The sequence below is a fragment of the Propithecus coquereli genome, unplaced genomic scaffold (assembly GCF_000956105.1).
Source record: "Propithecus coquereli isolate 6110/MARCELLA unplaced genomic scaffold, Pcoq_1.0 Scaffold242, whole genome shotgun sequence".
Taxonomy (NCBI): domain Eukaryota; kingdom Metazoa; phylum Chordata; class Mammalia; order Primates; family Indriidae; genus Propithecus; species Propithecus coquereli.
The window spans coordinates 3,220,737-3,244,963 of record NW_012147975.1 but is presented as its reverse complement, the minus strand read 5'-3'; the positions used below and the strand labels follow the sequence as shown (position 1 = coordinate 3,244,963).

The 24,227-nt window shown below is 43.3% G+C and overlaps 1 protein-coding gene across 2 annotated transcripts; it reads left to right on the top strand.

Annotated features, from left to right (window-relative positions):
- The first annotated feature begins 1,896 nt into the window (after window positions 1–1,896).
- DNAJC18 (DnaJ (Hsp40) homolog, subfamily C, member 18) lies at window positions 1,897–21,372 on the top strand. 2 transcript variants are annotated; one of them, XM_012646330.1, is made up of 8 exons: window positions 1,953–1,992; window positions 4,030–4,216; window positions 7,607–7,752; window positions 10,807–10,992; window positions 11,742–11,851; window positions 13,438–13,547; window positions 15,441–15,613; window positions 21,225–21,372. In XM_012646330.1, the coding sequence occupies exons 1-8, from the start codon at window positions 1,953–1,955 to the stop codon at window positions 21,347–21,349; spliced, it is 1,077 nt and encodes a 358-aa protein (XP_012501784.1). In that variant the 3' UTR covers window positions 21,350–21,372. The 2 variants fall into 2 exon arrangements, with proteins under 2 accessions (XP_012501785.1, XP_012501784.1); XM_012646331.1 differs by lacking the exon at window positions 10,807–10,992 and having other exon boundaries at window positions 1,897–1,992.
- The last annotated feature ends 2,855 nt before the right edge of the window (window positions 21,373–24,227 follow it).

Sequence of the window (24,227 nt, the reverse complement as noted above, 5' to 3'; positions counted from 1 at the left end):
AGACAGAGTCTCACTCTTTTGCCCAGGCTAGAGTGAGTGCCGTGGTGTCAGTCTAGCTCACAGCAACCTCAAACTCCTGGGCTCAAGCGATCCTCCTGCCTCAGCCTCCCGAGTAGCTGGGACTACAGGCATGCGCCACCATGCCCGGCTAATTTCTCTATATATTTTTAGTTGTCCGATTAATTTCTTTCTATTTTTAGTAGAGACGGGGTCTCGCTCTTGCTCAGGCTGGTCTCGAACTCCTGAGCTCAAACAATCCGCCCACCTCGGCCTCCCAGAGAGCTAGGATTACAGGCGTGAGCCACCGCGCCCGGCCTGGTTTGGTTTTTTTAAGACAGAATCTCACTCTGTCGCTCTGGTAGAGTACAGTGGCATCATCATAGCTCCCTGCAACCTCAAACTTCTGGGCTCAAGGGACCCTCCTGCCTCAGCCTCCCAAGTAGCTGGGACTATAGGCATGCACCATGATGCCCAGCTAATTTTTCTATTTTTAGTAAAGATGGGGTCTCGCTCTTGCTCAGGCTGGTCTCAAACTCCTAACCTCAAACAATCCTCCTACCTTGGGCTCCCAAAGTGCCAGGGTTACAGGCATGAGTCACCATGCCCCAGCCCCCAACCTCATTTTATAAGCGAAGAGACTGAGGTCAAAAAGGAGAAGGAAAAAGGAGTTGGTCAGGATCACACAATAATTTATGGCAAAACCTCAACTATAACCTCTATCTAATTTCTGGGCCAGTGCTTTTTCCACTGAAAGGCCTTGTTCTCTCAGAGTTCTGAGTGTATGATGTTCGGGAAGCCAGGGCCGTGGCTGCAGGGAAAGGCTGGAAGTGCGCGCTATCTGGGGCTCTGACACTTCCAGTCTGTGTACAGGATTATACCTCTCCACAACTTCCCTCCCCTCCCAACTGCCGAAGTAGCTGCTGGTTGATACCATAATTGATTTGGTCTTCTTGGTTAAGGTCTCAGTGAAATCCAGGTAATTTTTTGTTTGGGGATGAACGTAATCATTTTTCCCTTTTATAGATATGATCTTTGGCCATCCCAACCTACACACCTGCAGGCAAGAGTCAGCGAGGGAGGACACTGTAGCCATGAAGAAAGAGTTGCTTTTATTCTTTGCTAGCCTCCATGTAAACTAGAGTGGGGAACAGCAGGAATATTTCCTCATTTCCTTTTTACTGTTAGAGACTGGTCCTTCAGAAAAGAAAGGAACCGGCTAAGGAAACCAGAAAGAAGAAAAAGTGTTGGGGGGTGCTTGAGTAGGATGGATTGGAGAAAGGACAAGAGCAGCAAAGACAAGGGCTCTTATGCCAGCCCCAGTACCAGTCCTTTTCTTCCTTCTCTACACCTGACTCCTAGTGGTCGCTCTGATGATGCAGTGCCTGAGGACCTGAGGGAGGAGAGGCAAACCCAGACTGTCCTTTAACCCCGTAAATCCTGGCTCTTAAGCTTCCCAGGGCTGGCGTCGGCATCCCCCAAACCCATCTCTGAATCTCCAGGGCCTAGCCCAGATTTTGCATAGAATAGGCTTTAGTGTATATTTAAAAAGGACATCCCTGAGGGGAATAATGGTCATACTGTCACCCTCTACCCTATACTTTGCAAAATCCTTCCCAGGAAGGACTTCAGTCGCTCCTCCCTGGATGTCCGCAGGGTCAGGCGGGGCCGAAGCCACTATCCCTACTCTATAGATGAGGAAAAGCCAATAGCCGCGCAGCAGTCAGCTCACAGCAATAAACCTCCACACGCCTCCCAGCCAAAGGTCGAGCCCCTTTACATCTCTGCATCCCCCACGGCCTCTTGCGCAGAGCCTGCCGGGAGTTGTAGTCCAGTGCCCTGACAGCACATATGGACTGGACTACAATGACCAGTGTGCCCCGCGCTCCGCGCCCCCTTCTCTTTCAGCCTCGGGCGTGGGGGAGGCTCAGAGGACCTGCTGACTGGGAATAGATATGGCGGCGACTCTGGGCAGCGGGGAACGCTGGACCGAAGGTATCAGGTCCTGGCCGGACGGTGGGACAGGGCGGCGATCGGGAGAGAGCAGGGATGGGGCTCCTGAAGGAGCATAAGAGCTGAGATCTTGGGCCTGAGGTGAAAGATGGAGGCCTGTGAGAAGATGCTGACTCTGAGTAGGATTCCGGATGGGGTGGGGGACCGCCCAGGGCAGGGGCTGGGATTCGGAAACTGGGAGGCTGAGGACCTGGCCAAGAGCCCAGAATCACCGGTGATGACTTGTTGCCTCTGGCCCCCAGCCCCGCCCCCGCCCCCTCCCGTGCCCCGCCCAGGGCCCTCAGCGGTCAGGCCCCGCCAGTGCCAGGGTGACTGGAGGCCCCGCGGGCGCTGCCATCTCCCGTAGATTGCTTACCTGGCCCTTATCCTCCCCCTAACTGGGCCACCTGACCTTCAGTCCTGGTTTGATCTTGTCCCTCCAGTCTGCATCAGGACTGATAGGCCGGCCTTTCCCATCCTACAGTTAGGCAAAAAGTGTCGATCCAGTGCATATTACGTACCCCGCATTATGCTGATCCTGCAGCGGGGATTTGACTTACACGGGCCCCTGAGCTTACAGAACTCTCAGTCCGCTGAGAGAGATTGATAGGTAAACAGCCAATTACAAAACAGGGGCTAATAAGTCCTGGGCTACACAGCAAAGTCGGAGATCTGGGGAGCACACAGACAAGTCAACCAACACAGCCTCGGTGTCAAGGGAGGTTTCATGGAGAAAGTGTTATATATATGGTGGCACGAAGGATGCTTCGGAGTTCGCCAGGCGGACTTAGAGGAATAGTGTCAAGGAGCAGTGGGTAATCACTGAGGAATGTTAAGCAGAAGAAAGATATTTCTAAAGCCTTTGCCAGATCCTCCAGACAAGACATGAACCCTCTTCCCTTTTTGATTGGATTGCTTATGATCCTCTTCACAGGGGCTCAGGGGTTCACAGTCTGCAGGGGTTAGGATTTATTGAATCCTCTCCCATTAAACTATAAGCTCTTTGTGGTCAGGAGTAGGTCTTACCCAGACATCCCCCTGGTCTATCTAGCCAAGTGTCTTGGTACATATTAGTTCTATAATTGTTAGTTTAAAAGCATTAAACTCCTCTCTACTTTAAATCTTAGGGGTGGGAAACATTGCAACAAGAAATATTATTTTATCAGCAGTGTCACTTTGACTATGGACCACAGAGAAATAGGCTTCTATGTATGCTGCACTAAAGGCAGGTATTGGGCAGAGGCTTCTTGAGGCTCTTTTCTGGCTCTGAGTCAAGATTTTTTGCTGACTGACCGCTGTAGGTATGGTGGACATTATTGTGCTTCATGTTTCTGGCATTTATAAGTTTTTCTTGGTTGCTTCCTATACTTTCTGTATTGTTTTCTCAGGGAAGATGTTTGTTTGGATGCCTTTTTGTGTTTTTTTTTGTTTTTTGTTTTTGAGACAGAATCTCACTCTGTAGCGCAGGCTAGAGTGTAGTGGCATGATCATAGCTCACTGTAACCTCAAACTCCTGGGCTCAAGCAATCCTTCTGCCTCATGCCTCCTACCTCCTGCTTCTTACCTTAGCCTCCTGAGTAACTAGGACTACAGGTGTGCGCCTGTAAAAAAAAAAATTTTTTTTTTGAGACAGGGTCTCACTCTATAGCCCAGGCTAGAGTGCAGTAATGTGATCATAGCTCACTGCAACCTCAGACTCAGGGGCTCAAGCCATCATCCTGCTTCAGTCTCCCAAGTAGCTGGGACTATAAGCGTGTGCCACCACACTCAGCTAATTTTTAAATTGTTCGTAGAGATGGGAATCTCTCTGTGTTGCTCAGGCTGGTCTTGAACTCCTGGCCTCAAGTGATCCTCCTGCCTCGACCTCCAAAAGTGCTGGGATTATAGGCATGAGCCACTGGCCTGTTTAGATGCTTAAAAGTCAGCATGACATCCTTAGCCTGGTCCTCACTTCTCATGTCTCCCAGAGAGTTAAGGCAGGTAGCAAAGTTGATTTGCAGGGGCACATGGAGGCCTAATGGAGGGGCTATTGCTTTGCAGCTTACATTGATGCAGTTAGAAGAAACAAATACCCAGAAGACAGACCTCCTGAGAGTCATGACCCTTGTGGTTGCTATAACTGCATGAAGGCGCAAAAGGAAAAGAAGTCTGAAAATGAACGAAATCAGACCCGGCAGGGTGAGGGAAACTCTACTTACAGTGAGGAACAGCTGCTTGGAGTACAAAGGTGAGCATGTGGTGAAAGTAAATGAATGATTTTATGTAAAGTGCTTAGAAGAGTGCCTGGCACAGAGGATGTGCTATGTAAGTATTGAGTGTTATTATTGAAGCACTGTAGCTTCTTGACCTCAGAGGGAAGACTAGGTAGAAGGGGAAAATTAGGGTATAATGTGAGCTGACTGCCCTGCTTCTACTTTAAGAGAGGCAGGGGAATCCAACTAGATTAACGTACATCTATTGTTCTACCAACAATAGAATACACATTCTTTTCAAGGATAATGTAATATTCTCTAGGATAGACCATCTCTTAGGCCATAAAACAAGCCTCAATAAATTTAAAAAGATTGAAATCATATAATGTATGTTCTCTGAAATAAATAACAGAAGGAAATATGGGAAGTTCACAAATATGTGGAAATTAAACCACAAATACCTAAAAAGCAAATAGGTCACAGAAGAAATCAGAAGGAAAAGTAGAAAATGCTTTGAGATGAATGAAAATGAAAATATAACATATCAAAACATATGGGATACAGCTAAAGCAGTGCTTAGAAGGAAATTTATATCTGTAAATGCTTGTTTTTTAAAAAAGAGTCCAAGTCAATAACCTAATTTCTACCTTAAGAAACTAGAAAAAGAAAAGCAAACTAAACCCAAGTAAGCAGAATAAAGGAAATAATATAGAGTGGAAATGAATGAAATAGAGGCTAGAAAAACAACAAAAGAGAAAGCCAACAAAACCATAAGTTGGTTCTTTGAAAATGTCAACAAAATGGACAAACCTTTAGCTGCTAGACTGACAAAAAACAAAAGAGAGAGAGAGAGAGAAGACTCAAATAACTAAATTCAGGAATGAAAGAAGGGATATCACTACCAATCTTAACAAAAATAATAAGGATTATAAGAAAATACTATGTATGCCAACAAATTAGATAACCTACATGAAATGGACAAATTCCTAGAAAGATAAAAATTACTAAAACTCACTCAAGAAAAGATAGAAAATCCAAGTTGACCTATAACAAATAAGGAGATTGAATTAATAATAAAAAACTTTGGCTGGGCGCGGTGGCTCACGCCTGTAATCCTAGCACTCTGGGAGGCCTAGGCTGGTGGATCGTTTGAGCTCAGGAGTTTGAGACCAGCCTGAGCAAGAGCGAGACCCCGTCTCTACTAAAAATAGAAAGAAATTAATTGGACAACTAAAAATATATAGAAAAAATTAGCCGGGCATGGTGGCACATGCCTGTAGTCCCAGCTACTCGGGAGGCTGAGGCAGAAGGATCGCTTAAGCCCAGGAGTTTGAGGTTGCTGTGAGCTAGGATGACGCCACGGCACTCTAGCCTGGGTAACAGAGTGAGACTCTGTCTCAAAACAAAAAACAAAAAACAAAAAAAACTTACATACACAATCACAAGCTGTACATGGCACCATTTGCAGTTGAGAGAAATGTAAACGAATGTAGAGATGTAGTATTAAATCATAACTGCATAAAATTAACTGTAGTATATGTTGTATGTACTACTATAATAATTTCATAGCCACTTCCTATTGTTACTGTGCTGAGCTCAAGTGTTGTGAGTATCCACTTAAAACACCCTGTGATGCTAATCATCTCTATGTGAGCAGTTTCTCTCCCGTAAATGGCGTATTATAGTAAAAAGTGATCTCTCACAGTTCTCAAGGATTTTTCATTGTGTTTAGTGCAATACCATAAACCTTGAATAACACCATGGGATCTATACCAAGTGCCACTAGTGATATGGAAGTGCTCTCAATAAGCAGAGAAAAGTCATGCCATTACAAGAAAAAGTTGAATTCCTTGATATGTACTGTACATTGAGGTCTGCAGTGGCAATTGCCTGCCATTTCAAGATAAATGAATCCAGTGTAAGGACCATGTTTAAAAAAAGAAAAGGAAATTTGTGAAGCTGTCACTGCAGCTATGCCAGCAGGTACAAAAACCTTACACTTTTTGGAAAATACATTTTTATCTTGTTTTGAAAATGCAGATTTTATGTGGGTGCAGGATTGCTGTAAGAAAGGCATACCTGTAGACTCTAATATGATTTGATAAAAAGCAAAGTCATTATATGACAACTTAAAGCAAAAGGAAGGTGAAGGATCTAAAGCTGGAGAATTGAATGCCAGCAAAGGATGGTTTGATAATTACAAAGAGGTTTGGCTTAAAAAAATGTCAAAATAACAGGAAAAGCAGCTTCTGCCAACTAAGAGGCAGCAAACAAGTTCCCAGATGCGATTAAGAAAATCATTGAGGAGAAAAGATGTCTGCGTGAACAGGTTTTTGGTGCAACAAAAGTGCCCTATTCCAAAAGTGCCAAGAAGGACATTTATTTGTAAGGTAGAGAAGCGAGCACCAGGATTTAAGGCAGGAAGAGACAGGCTAACTCTACTGTTTTGTGCAAATGCAGTCAGGTTTGTGATCAGGACTGCCCTTATCTATAAAGCTGCTAACCCCCGAGCCTTTAAGGGAATAGATTAAGGCAAGCTGCCAGTCTTTTGGTTGTACAAGGAGGCCTGGACAACAAGAACCCTTTTTCTGGATTGGTTCTATTGATGCTTTGTCCCTAAAGTCAGGAATTACCTTGCCAGTAAAGGACTGCCTTTTTAAAGTTCTTTCAATATTGGAGAGTGACCACCCAGAACCCCATGAGTTAAACACTGAAGACGTCAAAGGGGTCTCCTTGCCCATAAACACAATGTCTTTACTCTAATTCAGCCTCTTGATCAGAGGGTCATAAAGATCTTTAAGGCTCATTACACGTGGTACTCTATGGAAAGCATTGTCGAAGATACGGAAGAGAACTCCAACAGAGAGAACATTATGAAAGTGTGGAAGGATTACACCTTTGAAGATGCCTTTGTTTTTTATACATATATATATATATGTATATATCTCCCTATATATATGTATCTCCATATATATACTCTGTTTCAAAAACAATAAATTTTAAAAACTTTTTTAAAAAAGATAGCTATAAAGAAAAAAGAGAGAAAAATGTAAACAAATGGGGTGGTTAACTGTTTCTTTTAGCTTTGCTGTCCTGTGGTTCATTTCTCGGGATCTTAGCTTGAACCTTGATGTAAGGATTAGCATACTTGTTCTACTCACTTGCAAGCATATAGGAAGCGTAAAATAGTAGATGTAAAAGTACTTGGAAAGGCATTAAGCTCTGGGTGGGAGGAAGACATTGTTAATGAATTTGAATGTTTCATTAATGTGTTCGCTAATTTTCTTGTAGGTTTGTTTTGGGTTTCATAGATTAGCATGAGGATTGATGTATTATTTTGCCCTCCACTTTGCAAAATAATACCTTGTGGTTATACAAAAGGGGACTTTGTATAACAGACATACATATTTCTGATTTTTTTTTAGGATTAAGAAATGCAGAAATTACTATGAAATTCTGGGAGTTTCTCGAAATGCCAGTGATGAAGAGCTTAAGAAAGCTTACAGAAAACTTGCTCTGAAATTTCACCCTGACAAGAACTGTGCTCCTGGAGCAACAGATGCTTTCAAAGGTCTGATCCTGAACTAATGCTTAATGCTGCGCGTGTGATGGTTGGTCATAGCAAGTTGTTTTTAGCCTTCCCCATAGTTGTTTTATAAGGCCATAAGCAGGGTTTCCTTTTTCGCTGCCACACCTCTTCAACAGTGAATATCAGCATAGCTGCTACTGGCCTTTATCCACTTAGCTTAATTTCTTTTGGAAAAAAATATTTGGTTTCTTTGTAATACCTTTTGGAACCATTTATTCATTGATTCAGTAAATATTTATTGAAGACCCTTTTGAAGGTCTTCTTATTGAAGACCAGGTTCCAGGGTGAAAGAAACAGATGATTTCTCTTGTGGAACTTACCTGCTGATGGCCGCTTATGAGTAGGGCCTAATGCAACATTCCCAAACTTCTTTGACCATGGAACTCTTTGGTCATGAAAGCCCTATTATTAACATGTTCATAAGAAAAAGCTGTGTATAAAGAATACGAATATTGTTATAGGCCAGGCACAGTGGCTCACGCCTATAATCCTAGCACTCTAGGAGGCTGAGGCGGGAGCTCACTTGAGCTCAGGAGTTCAAGACCAGCCTGAGCAAGAGTGAGACCCCCATCTCTACTAAAAATAAAAAAATTAGCTAGGCATCATGGCACACACTTATAGTCCCAGCTACGTGAGCCCAGGAGTTTAAAACTACAGTGAGCTATGATGATGCCATCACACTCTACCCAGGGCAACAGAGTGAGACTCTGTCTCAAAAAAGTAAAAAATAAAAAATAAAAAATAAATATAAATACAGTTATAGATCAAATCTTTTTTTCATTGATTTCCATGATATTTTCAGAAATGTACTCTTAAAAAATATTTTGAACCCAACACAGGAATACAAGTTTTAAGAACCTTACCCACGGTGAAGTCATTTTCAGGCAAGAGGATCATCAGTGGATGCTAAAACCACTGAGTGGTAGGTTATTGTCACATGATCTCAAACTATCACCCAACAGAATACTTATTGATTTACAAAGGGGAAAAATTTCTTTATAATGGAAACATCTGGCTGTCACCACTTTAAGCAAGTGATCCAGCTTAGTATCACCAATACTCGGACAACATAACATTATGTGGTACAGCACTTATGTGGTATTCTTGCCAAAATGTTTGACCTGAATCTAATGATTAGGAAATGATCAGAATATGAAACATTCTTCAAGAATACTGACCTGGACTGGGCGCAGTGGCTCACGCCTGTAATCCTAGCTCTCTGGGAGGCCGAGGCGGGCGGATTGTTTGAGCTCAGGAGTTTGAGACCAGCCTGAGCAAGAGCGAGACCCTGTCTCTACTAAAAATTAGAAAGAAATTAATTGGACAACTGAAAATATATAGAAAAAATTAGCCGGGCATGGTGGCGCATGCCTGTAGTCCCAGCTACTCGGAAGGCTGAGGCAAGAGGATCGCTTGAGCCCAGGAGTTTGAGGTTGCTGTGAGCTAGGATGATGCCACGGCACTCTAGCCCGGGCAACACAGTGAGACTCTGTCTCAAAAAAAAAAAAAAAAAGAATACTGACCTGTTCTTCAAAAAATTCAATATAATGAAAAACAAAAAAGGTAGGGACTGTTCTATTGTTAATAGATTTAAAAAAAAAGTGAAAGACATAAAACCAAATGCAATACATGGATCTTACAATGGATATATTGGATTCGATAGTATTAATTTTCTTAGCTGTGATAATAATATTATGATGATATAGAAGAATGTCTCTCTTCTTAGGAGTCATATCCTAAGTGTTTAGGGGTGAAGTGTCATAATATCTATAGCCTACTTTCAAATGGTTCAGCAAAAGAAATTTGTAGTTACTATAGTATGCACAGGGTGACATGTGGCAAGGTGAAGGGTATACATGTGTTTATTGTACTATTTTGAACTTTTCTGTAGGTTTGACATTTTTCAAAAGAAAAAGTAAAAAAATGATGGATCTGAGAAATTTTTAAAAGTCAACATTCATCTCAGAGGGCAATCTACCTTTGTTGATTTGCCATTGTAAATCTAGTTCTCCCCACAATTTCTCCAAGGAAACAAGTAGATAACCTAAGCTCTCTTTACACCTTCATGAAAGGTTTCTCACAGACTAATGACATTTCTTTGGAAAATCTGTTAGATTTCAAGGAGTGTGAATGTTTAAGCAATTTTTTTTATGTTCCTTTGTTTTTTCAGCTTAGTTGTTTTATTGCTATAAACATTTACCAATTCCCTAGGTAGAAGAATCATAATGAAATGCTCTTTCTGACTGTGTTTCTGATAGTGTTGACTGAATTACAGGTAGGGGTGGGATGTCTTAAAAGACTTTTTTTGAGGTTTCTATTGATTGGTGCTACTGACTTCATGTTTAAATAAAATTGTGCAAAGTTTGCACATTTGTGCGTAGGGAGGAGAGGTGATGGTAGACATATTTAATCTAGTCAGTCTCTGATCCCTCATTGAGACATTGAAGATACATTTCTTAATTTCAAAAGACCATTTTCTAAAGTTTTGTTTTTAGCTCAGCGGGAGGGTTTTTACTAAGATTGTTTCAGGGGACAATTCAGGAAATTGTTTCTGACTTCAAATTAAAATACCACTACTTATGTGTGAATTGTTTCCAACGGTAAACTATTGCTCTCAAATGAAGTAAAAACACATTTTCGATGAATGAAAATTCATTGAATTTTCATTGGAGGGCTTTTCCCCAGCATGTCTGGGACTTTCGGTCATTAGCAACCCGAATTGGGCCAGGGAGGAGGGGGGTCCTAGCTTCTAGGATAGCTGGAATCACTCAAGGACTGTTGATTAGGAGTTAATTCTCACTCAGCAGTAGTTCTTACTTTCTCTGATTCCAGTGTTGTTTTTGACTTATCAAACTAGATCATGGAAAACCTCAAAGAGAAGCACTTTGGGGAACTTTCCAGTCTGAGCATCTCTCCTTGGGCCCCTGTGAAATTGTCTAGCACCAATCACCTCTGGGCTCTTCATTGCTGCTGCTATGGTCACCTTCAGCTACAGCAAAGACTGTGTGCTCATGTGCTTCTTTTTGTTGGTTGCAGCGATAGGAAATGCCTTTGCAGTCCTGAGCAATCCTGACAAAAGACTCCGCTATGATGAATATGGAGATGAGCAAGTGACTTTCACTGCCCCTCAAGCCAGACCTTATAATTATTACAGGGACTTTGAAGCTGACATCACTCCAGAAGAGCTATTCAACGTCTTCTTTGGAGGACATTTTCCTACAGGTTAGTATCCCAAAATTATCATTCTTAAAAATATTTCTTTATTTATGGCTCTCAGCAAGCTCCTGTTTGAAGATATGAATAGAGGGACAGTGGTATGGTGGAAACAGCAAGAATTTGGAATCAGTTGAACAGGAATTTGAGGCAAGTCTCCAGCCTCCAGCTGTGCCTAATTTTTACCAAATCATTTAGTCTCTCTGACCCTGTTTTCTCACCTGAAAAATGGGGCCGATAATAATACCTATTTCACAGGGTGACTGTGAAGATTAGGTATTTTTAAGTGCTTTATAAACAAGGAACAAAATTCCTATTATGATTATTATGAAATAGCAGTTACAAAGGTAGGAGTTAGAAAAGTACCCCCCAACAAGTTGGAAGTTGGGCTAATTCAATGCCCAGGAAGTAAATTGAATTCTGTGAGTTGCGATTAAAAGATCCCAGTGACGCAATTTGATATTGGGCATGGAAGCAGACATGAGCGTGCCAGATAGGATTCATGACCCAGTGCTCTCTCTCCCAGCCTTTTGGGGTTCTCTCACTTACTAGTTGCAGAGGACTATTTAAATCAAGTCAGCAGAGCTAAGCGTATCTATCTTCAGCTGGTTCATTTGGCTTACCTACTGTCTTATTTTTCTACTGGGTAAAATAGGCCGATCCTCTATCCTTAACAAACAAGGGAACAAGGACCTTGAAAAAGGCAAGGAAGGAGTGTTTGCCATATCCAATGCTAAGTATTTTTTTTTCCTTTCCAGGAAATATTCATATGTTTTCAAATGTGACAGATGACACTCACTATTACCGCCAGCGGCACCGACACGAAAGGACACAGACACGGAAGGAAGAGGAAGAAGATAAACCTCAGGTGTCTAGGGAGAAGAGGAGAGCTGTTGCCCATAAACAGTTGTACTGAGCCTACCTTTATGGTGTATGATCAAGTTTTAGAAGTTAAACTTGAGATGTGTTGCTAAAATGTACTTTAGGAAAACAGAGGCAACTGTAAGAAGAGCTGGATAATTGGCACAGATAGGCCAGAATGCCATCTCCTCCCCCCTACCCATTCTTTGGTGGCTATCCCAGGATCTCAGTTTCCCTGTTGGGCTGTCTTGATCAAGGTTTTCTTTACTGCAGAAAATAAGAACCCCCTACAAAATATTCAGAACTGAAAAGTGTTTAAGGTAAGGGATCAAGGGAGCCTTATGAAGCTCAAAGGGCAAGAAGCCTAGCTGGGCCTCAGATGGACAAGAACCAAGGATGGACAAGGCCTCAGATGGACAAGGACCTGGGATGCTGTCAGTCTTCCAGGCAGCCGTGCTCTCCATGAATCTTTGGGGCCAGATTGTTTCCAGTTTTCTCATGATTCTTTGCCTACAGTTTGTTTTCTTTAGGCAGCCTGGCTTGTTCTACTCCTTGCAAATGGTTAGTCCACAGTGCCTGAGAGTAGGACGTGTCCTTTCTAAAAGTGACAACATAGCAGTGAAAGGTGATGAATCTCAACCCCAAATTCCTAGGAGAGAGGATGTGATTATCCCTGCAAGAGTTAGATGTTCCCCCAGTCCAGTCAGATGTGGCCAAGGCCACAGAGTTGCATAATCCTGACATGGCTCCTAGAGCCCCACCCCTGTGAGAGGTACAGCCTGTGCAGACTTACCTAGAGGTGTCTGCTTCATTGGTCTTAGAAAAAGGGGCTGCAGGAGGATTACTGGGTGTCATTCCAGGTTGTTGGTGGGCCTCCTTCAGCCTGCTTGGCAGAGAGAATAAGGGTTGCTTGGTATAGGTTGAGTATCCCTTATCTGAAATGCTTGGAACCAGAAGTATTTCAGATTTTGGATTTGTTCAGATTTTGGAATATTTTGCATTATACTTACTGGTAGAACATCCCTAATCTGAAAATCTAAAATTTGAAATGCTCCAAAATCTGAAACTTTTGAAGCACTAACATGATACTCAAAGGAAATGCTAAAAGTACAGCCTTCCCAGAAAAGTCTTGGGCTTTGGGGACCCTCCTGTGCATGCACTGGTAATTTGTATTTTTTTTTTTGGCAGGGGCGTGGGGGGAACTATCTTTTTTAAATAAGCTTTTTGGTTTTGATTTTTGGTTTTTTTTTAAGAGACAGGCTCTTGCTCTGTCACCCAGGCTGGAGTGAGTGGTGCAGTCTTAGCTTTATAGCTCACTAACCTTGAATTCCCAGGCTCAAGCGATCCTCCCACCTCGGCCACCTGAGTAGCTAGGACTATAGGCGTGGGCCACCGTGCCTGGCTAATTTTCTTATTTTTTGTAGAAATGGGGTCTCATTATGTTGCTTAAGCTGGTCTCAAACTACTGGCCTCAATTAAATCCTCCCACCTCAGCCTCCCAATGCTCTGGGATTACAGGCGTGAGCTGCTGTATCAGGCCCAAGCTTTATGTTAACAAAGAACACTTACAACAAATATTTTTTTCTTTTTTAGACGACATATTCTGCATTTATTCAGCTGCTTCCAGTTCTTGTGATTGTGATTGTATCTGTCATTACTCAGCTGCTGGCTGCTAACCCTCCATATAGTCTATTCTATAAATCGTAAGTCAGATATTTATAATCTTTCTCAGTAACAATGTGGAGAACGAAAGACTCGAAGGTTTTGCTGATACATTACTAATATTTAATTTTACCTTTTGCTGCAGGAAACACTGATTTTATGTTTAAAGGAACAGAGAGGTAGTAATAGTAGGGATCCTAGTGAAAACACTGTAGGCAGCCTCTTGTGCGCCTCAGGAGATGGATTATTTTGTTCTACAGTGACATCATCTGGTCAGCTGCAGAACAGCAATAACTGGTTTCTGAAGAATCAGTGGAATAACTTGAGGTTCATATTAAATCGTTATCACACCATGGTAGCATTAGAAAGGACCCTACTGAGCTTGTGATAGGAGTACTGGACCCTGGGAGCATAGTAACTGGAATTCAGTGATTCTTCTCCATTTAAAAATTGCAAGAAGGGGACATTTACTCACAATAAGGCTATATAGTCAAACTATAGTATCACATTTCTTTGCTGAAAATATAGAAATTAATTGTGAGGCTTATTATTATATGTAGATTAGAAACTCTGATGGGAATTTTTTTGTTTCTTCAATTAATTAGTTCAATTAATTCAGTACTCAAAGTTTGGTTCCCAGACCAGCCGTCCTCAGTATCAACTAACAACATGTTAGAAATGTAAATTCTTGGGCTCCCTTCTCTATTTATTAAATCAGAAACTCTGGAGGTGGGGACCAGAAATCTGAGTTTTAATAAGCCCTGCAGATAATTCTGGTCTACACTAAATTTGGAGAATCACTAGTTTTTTAAAATAATAATGAGTAATAAGTTATCATTCATTATTATAGTTTTGTGGACAAAAACCTTTAAAAAGTGAATCTATGGGACAATACATAGCAGGAAGAGTCTTTGTGGGTGATCACTGTAGACTAGATCAGTATCTTCCTTTTACAGAGAATGATACTGAGACTCAGGGAAAGGTATTGCCATCAAGTCACATTGGCCTGATTCCCTCTGTTTCCCAACTTCCCACGTTTTTCCATATTGTACTTCAACTTCCTTTCTTGTCAGGCCAGTGGGGCAAGCAGGGACCTGCTCTGCTAATCCCTTCCCAGTGAGGTGGGAGCAGTCATGGCCTGAGCTCTTAGATATTTGGCAAGATCCCTAAGTGGAGAGATCAAAGGAGAGGGCTGGGGAAAGGCCAAGTATAGTTCCTTTAATATGGAATTTGTCCATTTTTAACAAAACTAGCTTGGATTTTGCACATTACTGTCACATTGTTTTAACTTGAATTTGAGCTCCCCTCTATACTTCCTTATGGTTAGAATTTAGTCAACTCACACCTCTTAATGTTTCTGAGCACCAGGTATCATCAGATGCGTTGGATCCACAGAGAGTTAGCCCTGAAGCATCACTGAACTCTTTTGTCTGAGTTTTTTGCAGTCCTCACTTAGTAGCTATGTATGAAGTACTTTTTATTATATCCTAAAATTGGTTGTTGGTTGATGCAGGCTATCTAGTTTTTGTAAACAGTTTGCTATAACAATCAGTTCATTCAACCAGCATTTACAATAGCCTACTCTGTCAGGTATGATGCTAGGTCCTCCACAACATACAAATTGTTTTTTTTAAAACATTCAGCATTCTACTTTTAGCATAGAAAGCAGTATAAGAGAGGTGAATCCTTTAAGAGAATAAACTGTTTATGCTGAAGCTGAATTCACAGTATGAACATGCTCCCATAATCTCAATTATGATGATATTATATTTGCAACTTTGCTAATAAGTGTTAATAAGTGTTGGGTATTTTAGAAAAAGATATCTACATCTGCCCTATGGAAAGGTGATTATGATAATGATATCTGTGAAGCCATTGCTGAGAGTGGTATTGCCAAATATTACAAGCTAACCCGAGTCTCTCTTTTGTTTCAGGGCCTTGGGCTATACCATTTCTAGAGAAACTCAGAACCTGCAGGTGCCTTACTTTGTGGACAAAAACTTTGACAAGGCCTACCGAGGAGCATCTCTGCGTGACCTGGAGAAGACAATAGAGAAGGATTACATCGATTACATCCAGACAAGCTGTTGGAAGGAGAAACAACAAAGTAAGATGCTATGAAAGAATTTTAGCTGGTGGCCCTGATTCCCAGCATGAGCAGCATCTCCAGCTTCCTGACCCCTCCAGTCTCCTTGTTTGGGCTAACTCGTTTTGATTTGTTTTCTTTCCTTTTCTTTTGTTTCTTGAGACAGAGTCTTACTCTGTTGCCTGGGCTAGATTGCAGTGGCATGATCATAGCTCACTGCAGCCTCAGACTCCTGGGCTCAAGTGATCTTCCTACTTTAGCCTCCCAAGTAGCTGGGACTACAACCATGTGCTACCACGGCTGGCTAATTTTTTCTATTTTTTTGTAGAAACAGAGTGGATCTCACAATGTTGCTCAGGCTGGTCGTAACTCCTAGCCTCAAGCATTCCTCCCGCCTTGGCCACCCAAAGTGCTAGGATTACAGGCGTGAGCCACTGTACCTAGCCCTGGGCTAACTTGTTTGTGTGAACAAAGTCAGCAATGAGCCCCATTCCAGATACTACCAGAAAAGGCAGGGAGTGGAGAGTTTATTAACAGGATACATGTGGCCAGGACTTGGAAATCTTAAGAACTTAAGCAGCACTAGTCACCTGTCTGTCTCTCTTTTGGTCTCTACCTCTTTCTGTCCATCTGCCCCACTCTCCTCTCCTTGCCAACTGCCTTCCTCCTGTTTGACATGGTTTACTATGGTTGCTACCCTCCTTGTCACTCTCCCACATTCCCCCACCCTACCAGTCATTGGCCTCTTTCTACATCACAAGCCTTCCCTTTAAGTTCTTGGTGCTAGCTGGTTTGGTCCAAGTTTCCTAATTCCATATTCCCTGGAGGGAAATGTGATTGAGCCACCAAACTTTTTGAACCAGACCAAAGGTTTAGAGGTTGCTGGTATTGAGTCAGGTGTCCCCTACCCTCACCTTCAGTTGGCTGTGGCCACACAGAGCAAAAGTGACCCCCCGGGTCTGCCCTTTCAGTAGGGGTGGGTGCAACAGGCCTTCCACCCTGTTTTCCTCTCTGGAGACAGTGTGGGTGACAATATCTGCCACTGGTCTATAGCTCTAGCGAGTGTTACCAGGGAGTGCCAGCAGCACAGGTAGCCCTGTCTCTCAGTCAACAGTTTCACTTTTTTTTTTTTTTTGAGACAAAGTCTTGCTCTATTGCCCATGCTAGAGTACAGTGGCCTCATCACAGCTCACTGCAACCTCGAACTCCTGGGCTCAAGCATTCCTCCTGCCACGGCCTCCCAGAGTGCTAGGATTATAGGAGTGAGCCACTGCACCCGGACCAGTTTCACTTGTTTTTTTTTTGAGATAGGGTCTCGCCTTATTGCCTGGATTAGAGTGCAGTGGCATCATCATAGCTCACTGTAACCTCAAACTCCTGGCTCAAGTGATCCTCTTGCCTCAGCCTCCCAAGCAGTTGGGACTACAGGCACGCACCACCATACCTGGCCAATTTTTCTATATTTTGTGGAGATGGGATCTCGCTCTTGCTCTGGCTAGTCTCCAACTCCTGGCCTTAAGCAGTCCTCCCTCCTCAGCCTCTCAAAGCATTAGGATTACAGGCGTGAGCCACCGCGTCGGCCCCAGTTTCACTTTTGATCCCATTTGAATTCCACACACACACACACACACACACACACACACACACACACATCCCATTAGTAACTGTATCTTCTAAAATGGCCTTGGTTAATTTTTAAAAAGCAAATTCTGACTCATTTTTAAAATCTGATTACTGGGTATCATTAAACACCTAACAGTGTCTGGTAAAATGAGCTCTTTGGTCATAGCGCTGCTAAGCCCTCGATGAGCCATCGTGTACTACCAACTCCACCCCCAAGTTAGCCTCTTCTTCCTCTGTGTTCTGAAAGCATTTTGTTCATCCTCCTAACATAGTACTGATCACACAGTATTAGAGTTCCATAGGTACATGTCAGTCTTCCCTGTGGGACTGAGAGCTCTCTGAGGACAAGAACCATGTCTTACTAATTTTGTGTCCCAGGTCCCTGGCACAGTCCTTGCTTCAGAACAGCTGCTTAGCAAATGTCTTCTGAAGAGACGATTCTTAGGACTGGAAAACAATGAAAATTCTGAGGGTTATGAATAATAGGGCAAGGTTAGTGTCCTGACCCTAACCGTTAGGGACCGTGTCTGTCCCCTGTATGTCTGTAGGGCAAAGCCCTACCACACTCTCACGGTGCCTGAGGAGGTTGATGAGCAATGACTCTGGGATATAAGAGGGAGTTAAATGGGAGGAGGAAATTCCATTTTTATTAAAATAAAACTGAGGGGTCAGGAAATACCCTATCCCATTGTTGAATTAGATTTTACAAGTTTCAAAAACCAGAAAAAAATTTTGGAACAGAATAAAGGCCTCAGACTGAAAGGCAGTGTATACACGGGTCCGAATCAGGTGAGAGCCACAGTGTATATCCTGAAATTTCCCATTGTTCTTGGCCCTCGGTGGGTTTTGAATTTGTTGCTTTCTGCAAGAACTGTATGAAAATCTGCATTTTACATTCTTCAGACACACGCACACGCACACACACACCCTACATCCTTCTCTGTGGCAATCAGATTCGGGAACTATGCAAGGAGCTCATGGTAAGGACTGCACCGAAGGTGGCGTCCAAGCTTTCATTCCCATCCCCATGAGGCCTCGTTCAGAGCTTTGGCACTCTCCAGGTATAAATAAAAACCCAGTGATTAAGCATGATGTGTGTACCCACGAGTTCCAAATGGGGGTTATCAGCACACACCCCTTAAAAATCTATTTCTGGCATTTAAGTGCAGCGGCTGTGTGGAGCCTCCACACAACCCAAGTGCCATTTGAGAACAGGCAGCATCTGCCCTCCCAACCCAGCAGCAAGTGCAGCCAACAAGGTTAAATATAGCACTTGGAGGCTGTAAAAATAAATCCATTTGAGAACAAAGTTCACTCTTGGCAAGATACCGAATGAAAACTGTTTTTAGCAAAGTTAGCCATTGACTTTTTAAATCTTTGGTTCATTTCTTTGCTCTGCTCTCCCTTAGAATGCTTAATTTGGGTGAACTTTTATGAGTAATCTCTTACTATCAACTCTAATTGTCCTGTTTACTCCTTCACAGCTGCATGTAGATAATAAACCTGATGCCGGGGGAAGTGGCCATGCCACTCAGCTGAACTGGACAAAAGTGTAGGCAGGAACTGTCTCCCGGCCTAGCCAAGCTGAGCTGAGATCCTGGCACTTCTTTCTGTGCCCTTAAGCAGGGTAACAGAGTGGGTAGAAGCTTAGGCTTTGAAATGGGGATAGAATTAACTTCTGTCTAGAGAGGTTCTGTGGATTATAGAAGATGGTATGGTTATAACTCCTAGCACAGTGTCTGGCACGTGGTAAGTGCCCGGTTCCTGGTGGAGTCCAGGCTTGGCTTGGCTTGGCACTGCAGACTGGATGCAGCTCTGTCTCTTGGGGCTGCATCACGAGGCTAGTTGGGGTCTGTTGGAGTCTTCCTGCTGTCTAAACTCCAATCTGGGCTCTTATACAGGGTGTTTTGGGGAGAGGCCCTGGGACTTGCCTGTCTTGGCAATTTGCCTGAGTCTGTTTACCTTTAAGGCTCATTGCTCGTCCATCTGTGACACTGTCCTTCAGGGCAAGGGGAACATCTTGCTAAGAAGAAAAGGTGTTCTCTTAATCCTGCCCCTCCTGAGGATTTTTTTTTTTTTAGTTACTTAGAAGTTATTGAATATTAACAGAACTTGTCAAAAGTAACATAGTCTTAGAGTTGACCCTTTGTTCATTGAAGTTTCACCCTTCAATGGATTCACTGGGAGTTTGGAGAGAAGTTTCTCTAAGCACGGTAGGGGGAGCGTGGGACATGGTTCCTCAAAACACTGGACTTGTGCAAGTTCATTCGTCTGGAACAGGGGTCTCTGACCTGGTTTCAGTGAGCTTTGTGAAAAGCAACGTGATGTTTTGAGAAAAGCAGTTATTGTTCATCAACTTGTTATAGTGATCTTCAATGTATTAATAGAAAATATTAAGAATCACTAGCCCTTAATGTTTCCTGGAATGGGATTTCAGGGAATGAGGCATTTAGAAAAGTTCAGTAAACAAAAAATATAAAGAAATAATTTCAAGGAAAAGCAAAACGACAGAATCTTGTCTGTGGCTCCAGAGGACTAAAGGCATAGACTGATTTCAAGGAGGCCTCTTGAACAGGCTTCCCACATGCCAAAGAAGCCCAAGATGTGAAGTTAGTGCCGAGCTCTGGGCAGGATGCAAGAGCAGAGAGCTTTCATTTAGGTGCGCACCTGATCCTCCACGAAGCCCCATCACCTGCGAGGATGGCCATGCCAAGGCAGCCTCGCCAAGCGGGGGAGAGCACATCGTTCTGCAGCCTGGGAGACCCACTGCTTGCCAAGCAACTGCTGGGCTAGAGCCCAGGCTCTGCAGCCCCCATTGTAAAGGGGGGGTTTTCATGCATATCCATCCCTCACCCTGGAGTCCTACACTTAATCTGCACTTTGGGCCTTACTTGGTGTAAATAGAATCATTGTGAGCAGAAATGCCAGTGTTTTGTGTTGGTAGAAATGTATTCGGAAAGCAATGCCATTGTTCCCCCAGCTAAATATTAATTCCTGTTTCCAGGTGAGTTGCTGATTAATCAGACAGGTACCTCTCGTTCCACCACAAAAAACAAAATCTGTCAGCAAGATGATTAAGGGTGGATAGGCATATTTCAAAATGATTAAAATAGCATTTTCACAAGTATGGTCCTTTAAACATTGAGTAGCTGCCTGCTGTCAGAGGCTTTCAGAAGCCACACTCCCTGTCCAAACATGCCATCCTGTTAATATGCAGCACGTCTCTGAAGGTGCTTTTCAGCATTCCTCCCTAAGAACGTCTCTGAAACATCACAAAAGAGTAAAAATAGAGGCAGCCAAACCGCTGTTGAGTCAGGAAACACAGCAGAGATTATATTCTGGTTAAAAATAGAATGACCTTCTCTGCCACAAAGAGAAAATGAAATTCATTTAGTCAAGGAGACAAAGGTCACTGGATCCAGATGATTTCACTTTTAAAAGAGCCCAGCTGCCTTTGGTCTTTGAGTTGGGGACCCTACACGTGGGGAGGGAATGAAGAGAGCGGGCAGCAGGCTGGGCTTGTGTGGAAGCATCCTCACCAGAGGCAGGCTCTGTGTCAGCACCCGCGAGCTACGATGCAGTAACGCGGGGGAAAGAATGGAGCAGCTGTCTGTTTCAGACGACAGAAACAGGCGACTGGACTCCATTCTCTCCCAACTGCCATCGGAATGCCATTGGTGGGAAGGCTGTGAAGAAGGCTCCTCTTACTGCACACGTGCAGGTTTCCTAAGTCTGGTGCCAAATGTTTTATTGATAAGGACTAAGACCAGTACTTTTATAAGAGAGCACAGATACTGTAGGACTGCAGGATCGCAGATGTCCTTTAATCCTCAGCACCTGGTCCAGTGCCTAAGACGTGTTTCTTGAATACATGAGTAAATGTTTCTTAACTTTAATTAAAAGATAAAGCATTAAATAAAGTAAAAGGAGCTTTGATTCCAGAAATATTGAAATGAAACAACGGAGCTCCAGCTCTCTTGATGAATTGGTTACCTCTTTTATCTTTCAGAGTCGGAATTGACAAATTTGGCAGGATTATACAGAGATGAACGATTGAAACAGAAAGCAGAGTCACTGAAACTTGAAAACTGTGAAAAACTTTCCAAACTTACTGGCCTACGCAGAGGTGGCTGAGAGGATAATAGTCCTACATAGGGTTGGGGTTTTGCTACTTGTTACTATTTATGTTCCTAATTCCATTTTATAATACAAAATTAGGAAATGATGAACATTTTACTATATGCTAACTTTGTTGGACAGAGTTGAAGGAGCGTGAGGATGGGGCCAGACTGGTCGTCACAGACTTTTGCCTGGGGATTGGCTCCAGGGGCCAGGAACAGTTCATCTAAGTTAAATAATGGCAAAGCGTTTGACTCAGTCTCTCTGTGTCATGCCTGCTCTGCCTCTGTGAGTGGAGTTCAGGGCCCCCCAGAGCAGATCCGTGTCTTCTCCCTTCTTCCCTTCTTCAGTGAAGTCTTCATAGCCAGGCATTCCCAGGCTTAGCCAAAGCAGCTTAGTATTAGTTATTTACAATGTCTGCCAAGAATTATACCTTTCCCCTCATAGAGTCATCATCTCCCTCAGGATTCAGCCTTTGGAACACGTTCCTACTCGACTTTCCACTTTCTAAGGAGAATATGGAGAAACTTAAACTATTGTAGTCAATAGTTTTCTATTATCCCAATCTCTGTTCAGTAAGTAGCATTAGCAAACTGCCTGATTTGAGATTCTATCATTTCCTCAACCCTCTCTCCTTTAGAGGGTTCAGAAATTAAAAACTATTGAGCTGTGAAACGGTTCAGTGGACAACCCAGCAGTGGGACGCAGGGGCCAGGGGCGAAGGTAAAACTCAAGACTGAGTCTCCGCTCTTCAGTGCGGGTTCCTCAGGCCATCATAGAACCCAGAGAATGTTCTTTTGTCATTTCCTCTTGGAATCATCATTTGGTATCATCACACTTGAGTGGAGTTCCTACACCCCCCACAGGAGGAGTCAGACCCACAAGGAGGCACTGCCAGAGATACCTGCTCATGCCTAGAGATACAGGGGACAGACCTTCTCTCTGTGGCTAGCATTGTCCCCAGCAGTCACTTTGTTTAACCCAGTACCCTATAGTTTGTGATATGAGATGCTTTTTCATTCATTTAACATTTATTGAGCGCCTACAGTAAGGCATGGGCTCTCACATTTATTTTCTTATTTAAGCCTCCTCATAACTCTATGAAGTAGAGGCATTATCTGTTTATCTGAATGAGAGCAAACATTGGCCCAGAGAGGATTAATGGTTGACCTGGGTCATATAACTGATTCTAGCAGAACTAGATGGTAGGCTGATTATCAAGTAGAAAGTGTGAGAGATCATCCTCATTTCTCAGGTGATTCTAGCCAGATTGGCAAGGCAGAATCTTTCTCAAGGATGCCTCTGTCCCCCCAGTCCCCACCCCCTGCCCCTAAATTCTTTCCATGGTAGTCCTGCATCCGTCCAGGACAACTTGCCAGCTGGTCTTTAGGAAGCAGGACCTTTTCTACGCAAATTCTGCACACAAAATAAGAGGTCCCTTAAAGGCAGGCAGCCCTTCCCACTGGTGACAGGAAGAGCTAAGCCATTGCCTGGGCTGTGTGGTTCCAGGCCTTTCTATGGAGGTGAGCTACCAGGATTGAGCTGCCCAGATTATCATGGGTCTCTAAACTTGAAAGGATCAGTAGGTGACTGTAGTCTACACCCCATGTTTTCTTCACATTGGAAGAAAAGTTTCTTTTGGAAGGAGACTGCATTAACACTGGTTTTCAAAGTAAAGTTTCTCCATTCAGATGCACAGCCACAATTTAGACGGCAACGTCTAGTGTAGTTCAACATGTGGGCATTCCATTCAGGAGATGGGTTTATAGGTAAGGAATGGGGGCTTTGGTGGCTGGTAGCAGGCAATTGCTCAGCTGTAGGGAGGGGGAGCTTTTCTAGAAATAGTCAGGTTTTGCTGCCCAGCTAGGCCTATCCTGGTTTTGAGGGGCCTCCCTGATCCCCTCCAAGAGACTAAGGGACATGCCTATGGGCCAACAGGCTGATGGAAATTTGTTTTCCTATATACACAAAAACCAAAGCTCTCCCCTCCCCACCTCCAGCCTCTGCTAGGAAATGGGCCATAATGACACGGACTTGGCAGGTTAAAATACCCTGCGCTAGTCGCACATTTTGTGGATTTCATGGCGGTGATGAGTTATCTGTGATACTACTAAATAGAGGCAATAGTAACTGACTCCATTAAATGTCACAGTGATTGTCTAATTTTTATAGTACTGATGGCAATGTTTTATTTATTACCAATAGACCACCACACTCACATCTGGTTTTTCTCAAGGGAATCATACTTAATTTTGGTTGAAGGATAGTTTAATCTATTTGGTACTATTCAGAATATTGCTAAACCATGATTTCCTGGGTTCTATTTTAGATGAGTTATCTGCATGGTGGTAAATAGCTTTTTTCTCTTGCCTACATCCTTTGGAAGATTTCCTGATCATATGTAAACTCTTTAGGTAAGGCTTATTCTTGCTGTCAGAACTCGGTACGCAGTTCTAGACTGTTCCTTGGGACATTACTGCCGACTGGAGACGTGTGTGATAGGAGTGGGGCTCAGAAAGAGGGCTTGAGGCTCTAGCAGAACCGAAGCTCTCGTCACATGAAGGTGCTCTCTCTGCACTGCCTGCCCAGCAGTGAGGCGGGGAGGATGGAAACCCTTCTCATTACAAAAAACACTGCAGCTTGAAGGAATCCATGTCCCCAGATTAGCAACTCAGGGGCTCATCTGTGCCTGCCAGACAGAAAATTTATAAGCTTCCTTGATCAGCTCTAGGCCTCCCAGCTTGGGAGAAGGGACCAGGAAGAAAATGCCATTGCTGTGCTTTCTGCTGGAAAGTGTTAGAAATTACAGTGAACTCCACACCCCGCTGGAACCTGGGATCCAGCAGCCTGGCCAGGCGTGTTTATTCTCACTGTCATCCTCATACTCAGGACT

Excerpts from the sequence above, each read along its gene's own strand:
- DNAJC18 (XM_012646330.1), top strand. The coding sequence starts at position 1,953 with ATGGCGGCGACTCTGGGCAGCGGGGAACGCTGGACCGAAG. Across the intron at positions 7,753-10,806 it reads AGCAACAGATGCTTTCAAAG|CGATAGGAAATGCCTTTGCA; the intron begins GTCTGATCCTGA and ends TGTTGGTTGCAG. Across the intron at positions 10,993-11,741 it reads TGGAGGACATTTTCCTACAG|GAAATATTCATATGTTTTCA; the intron begins GTTAGTATCCCA and ends TTTCCTTTCCAG.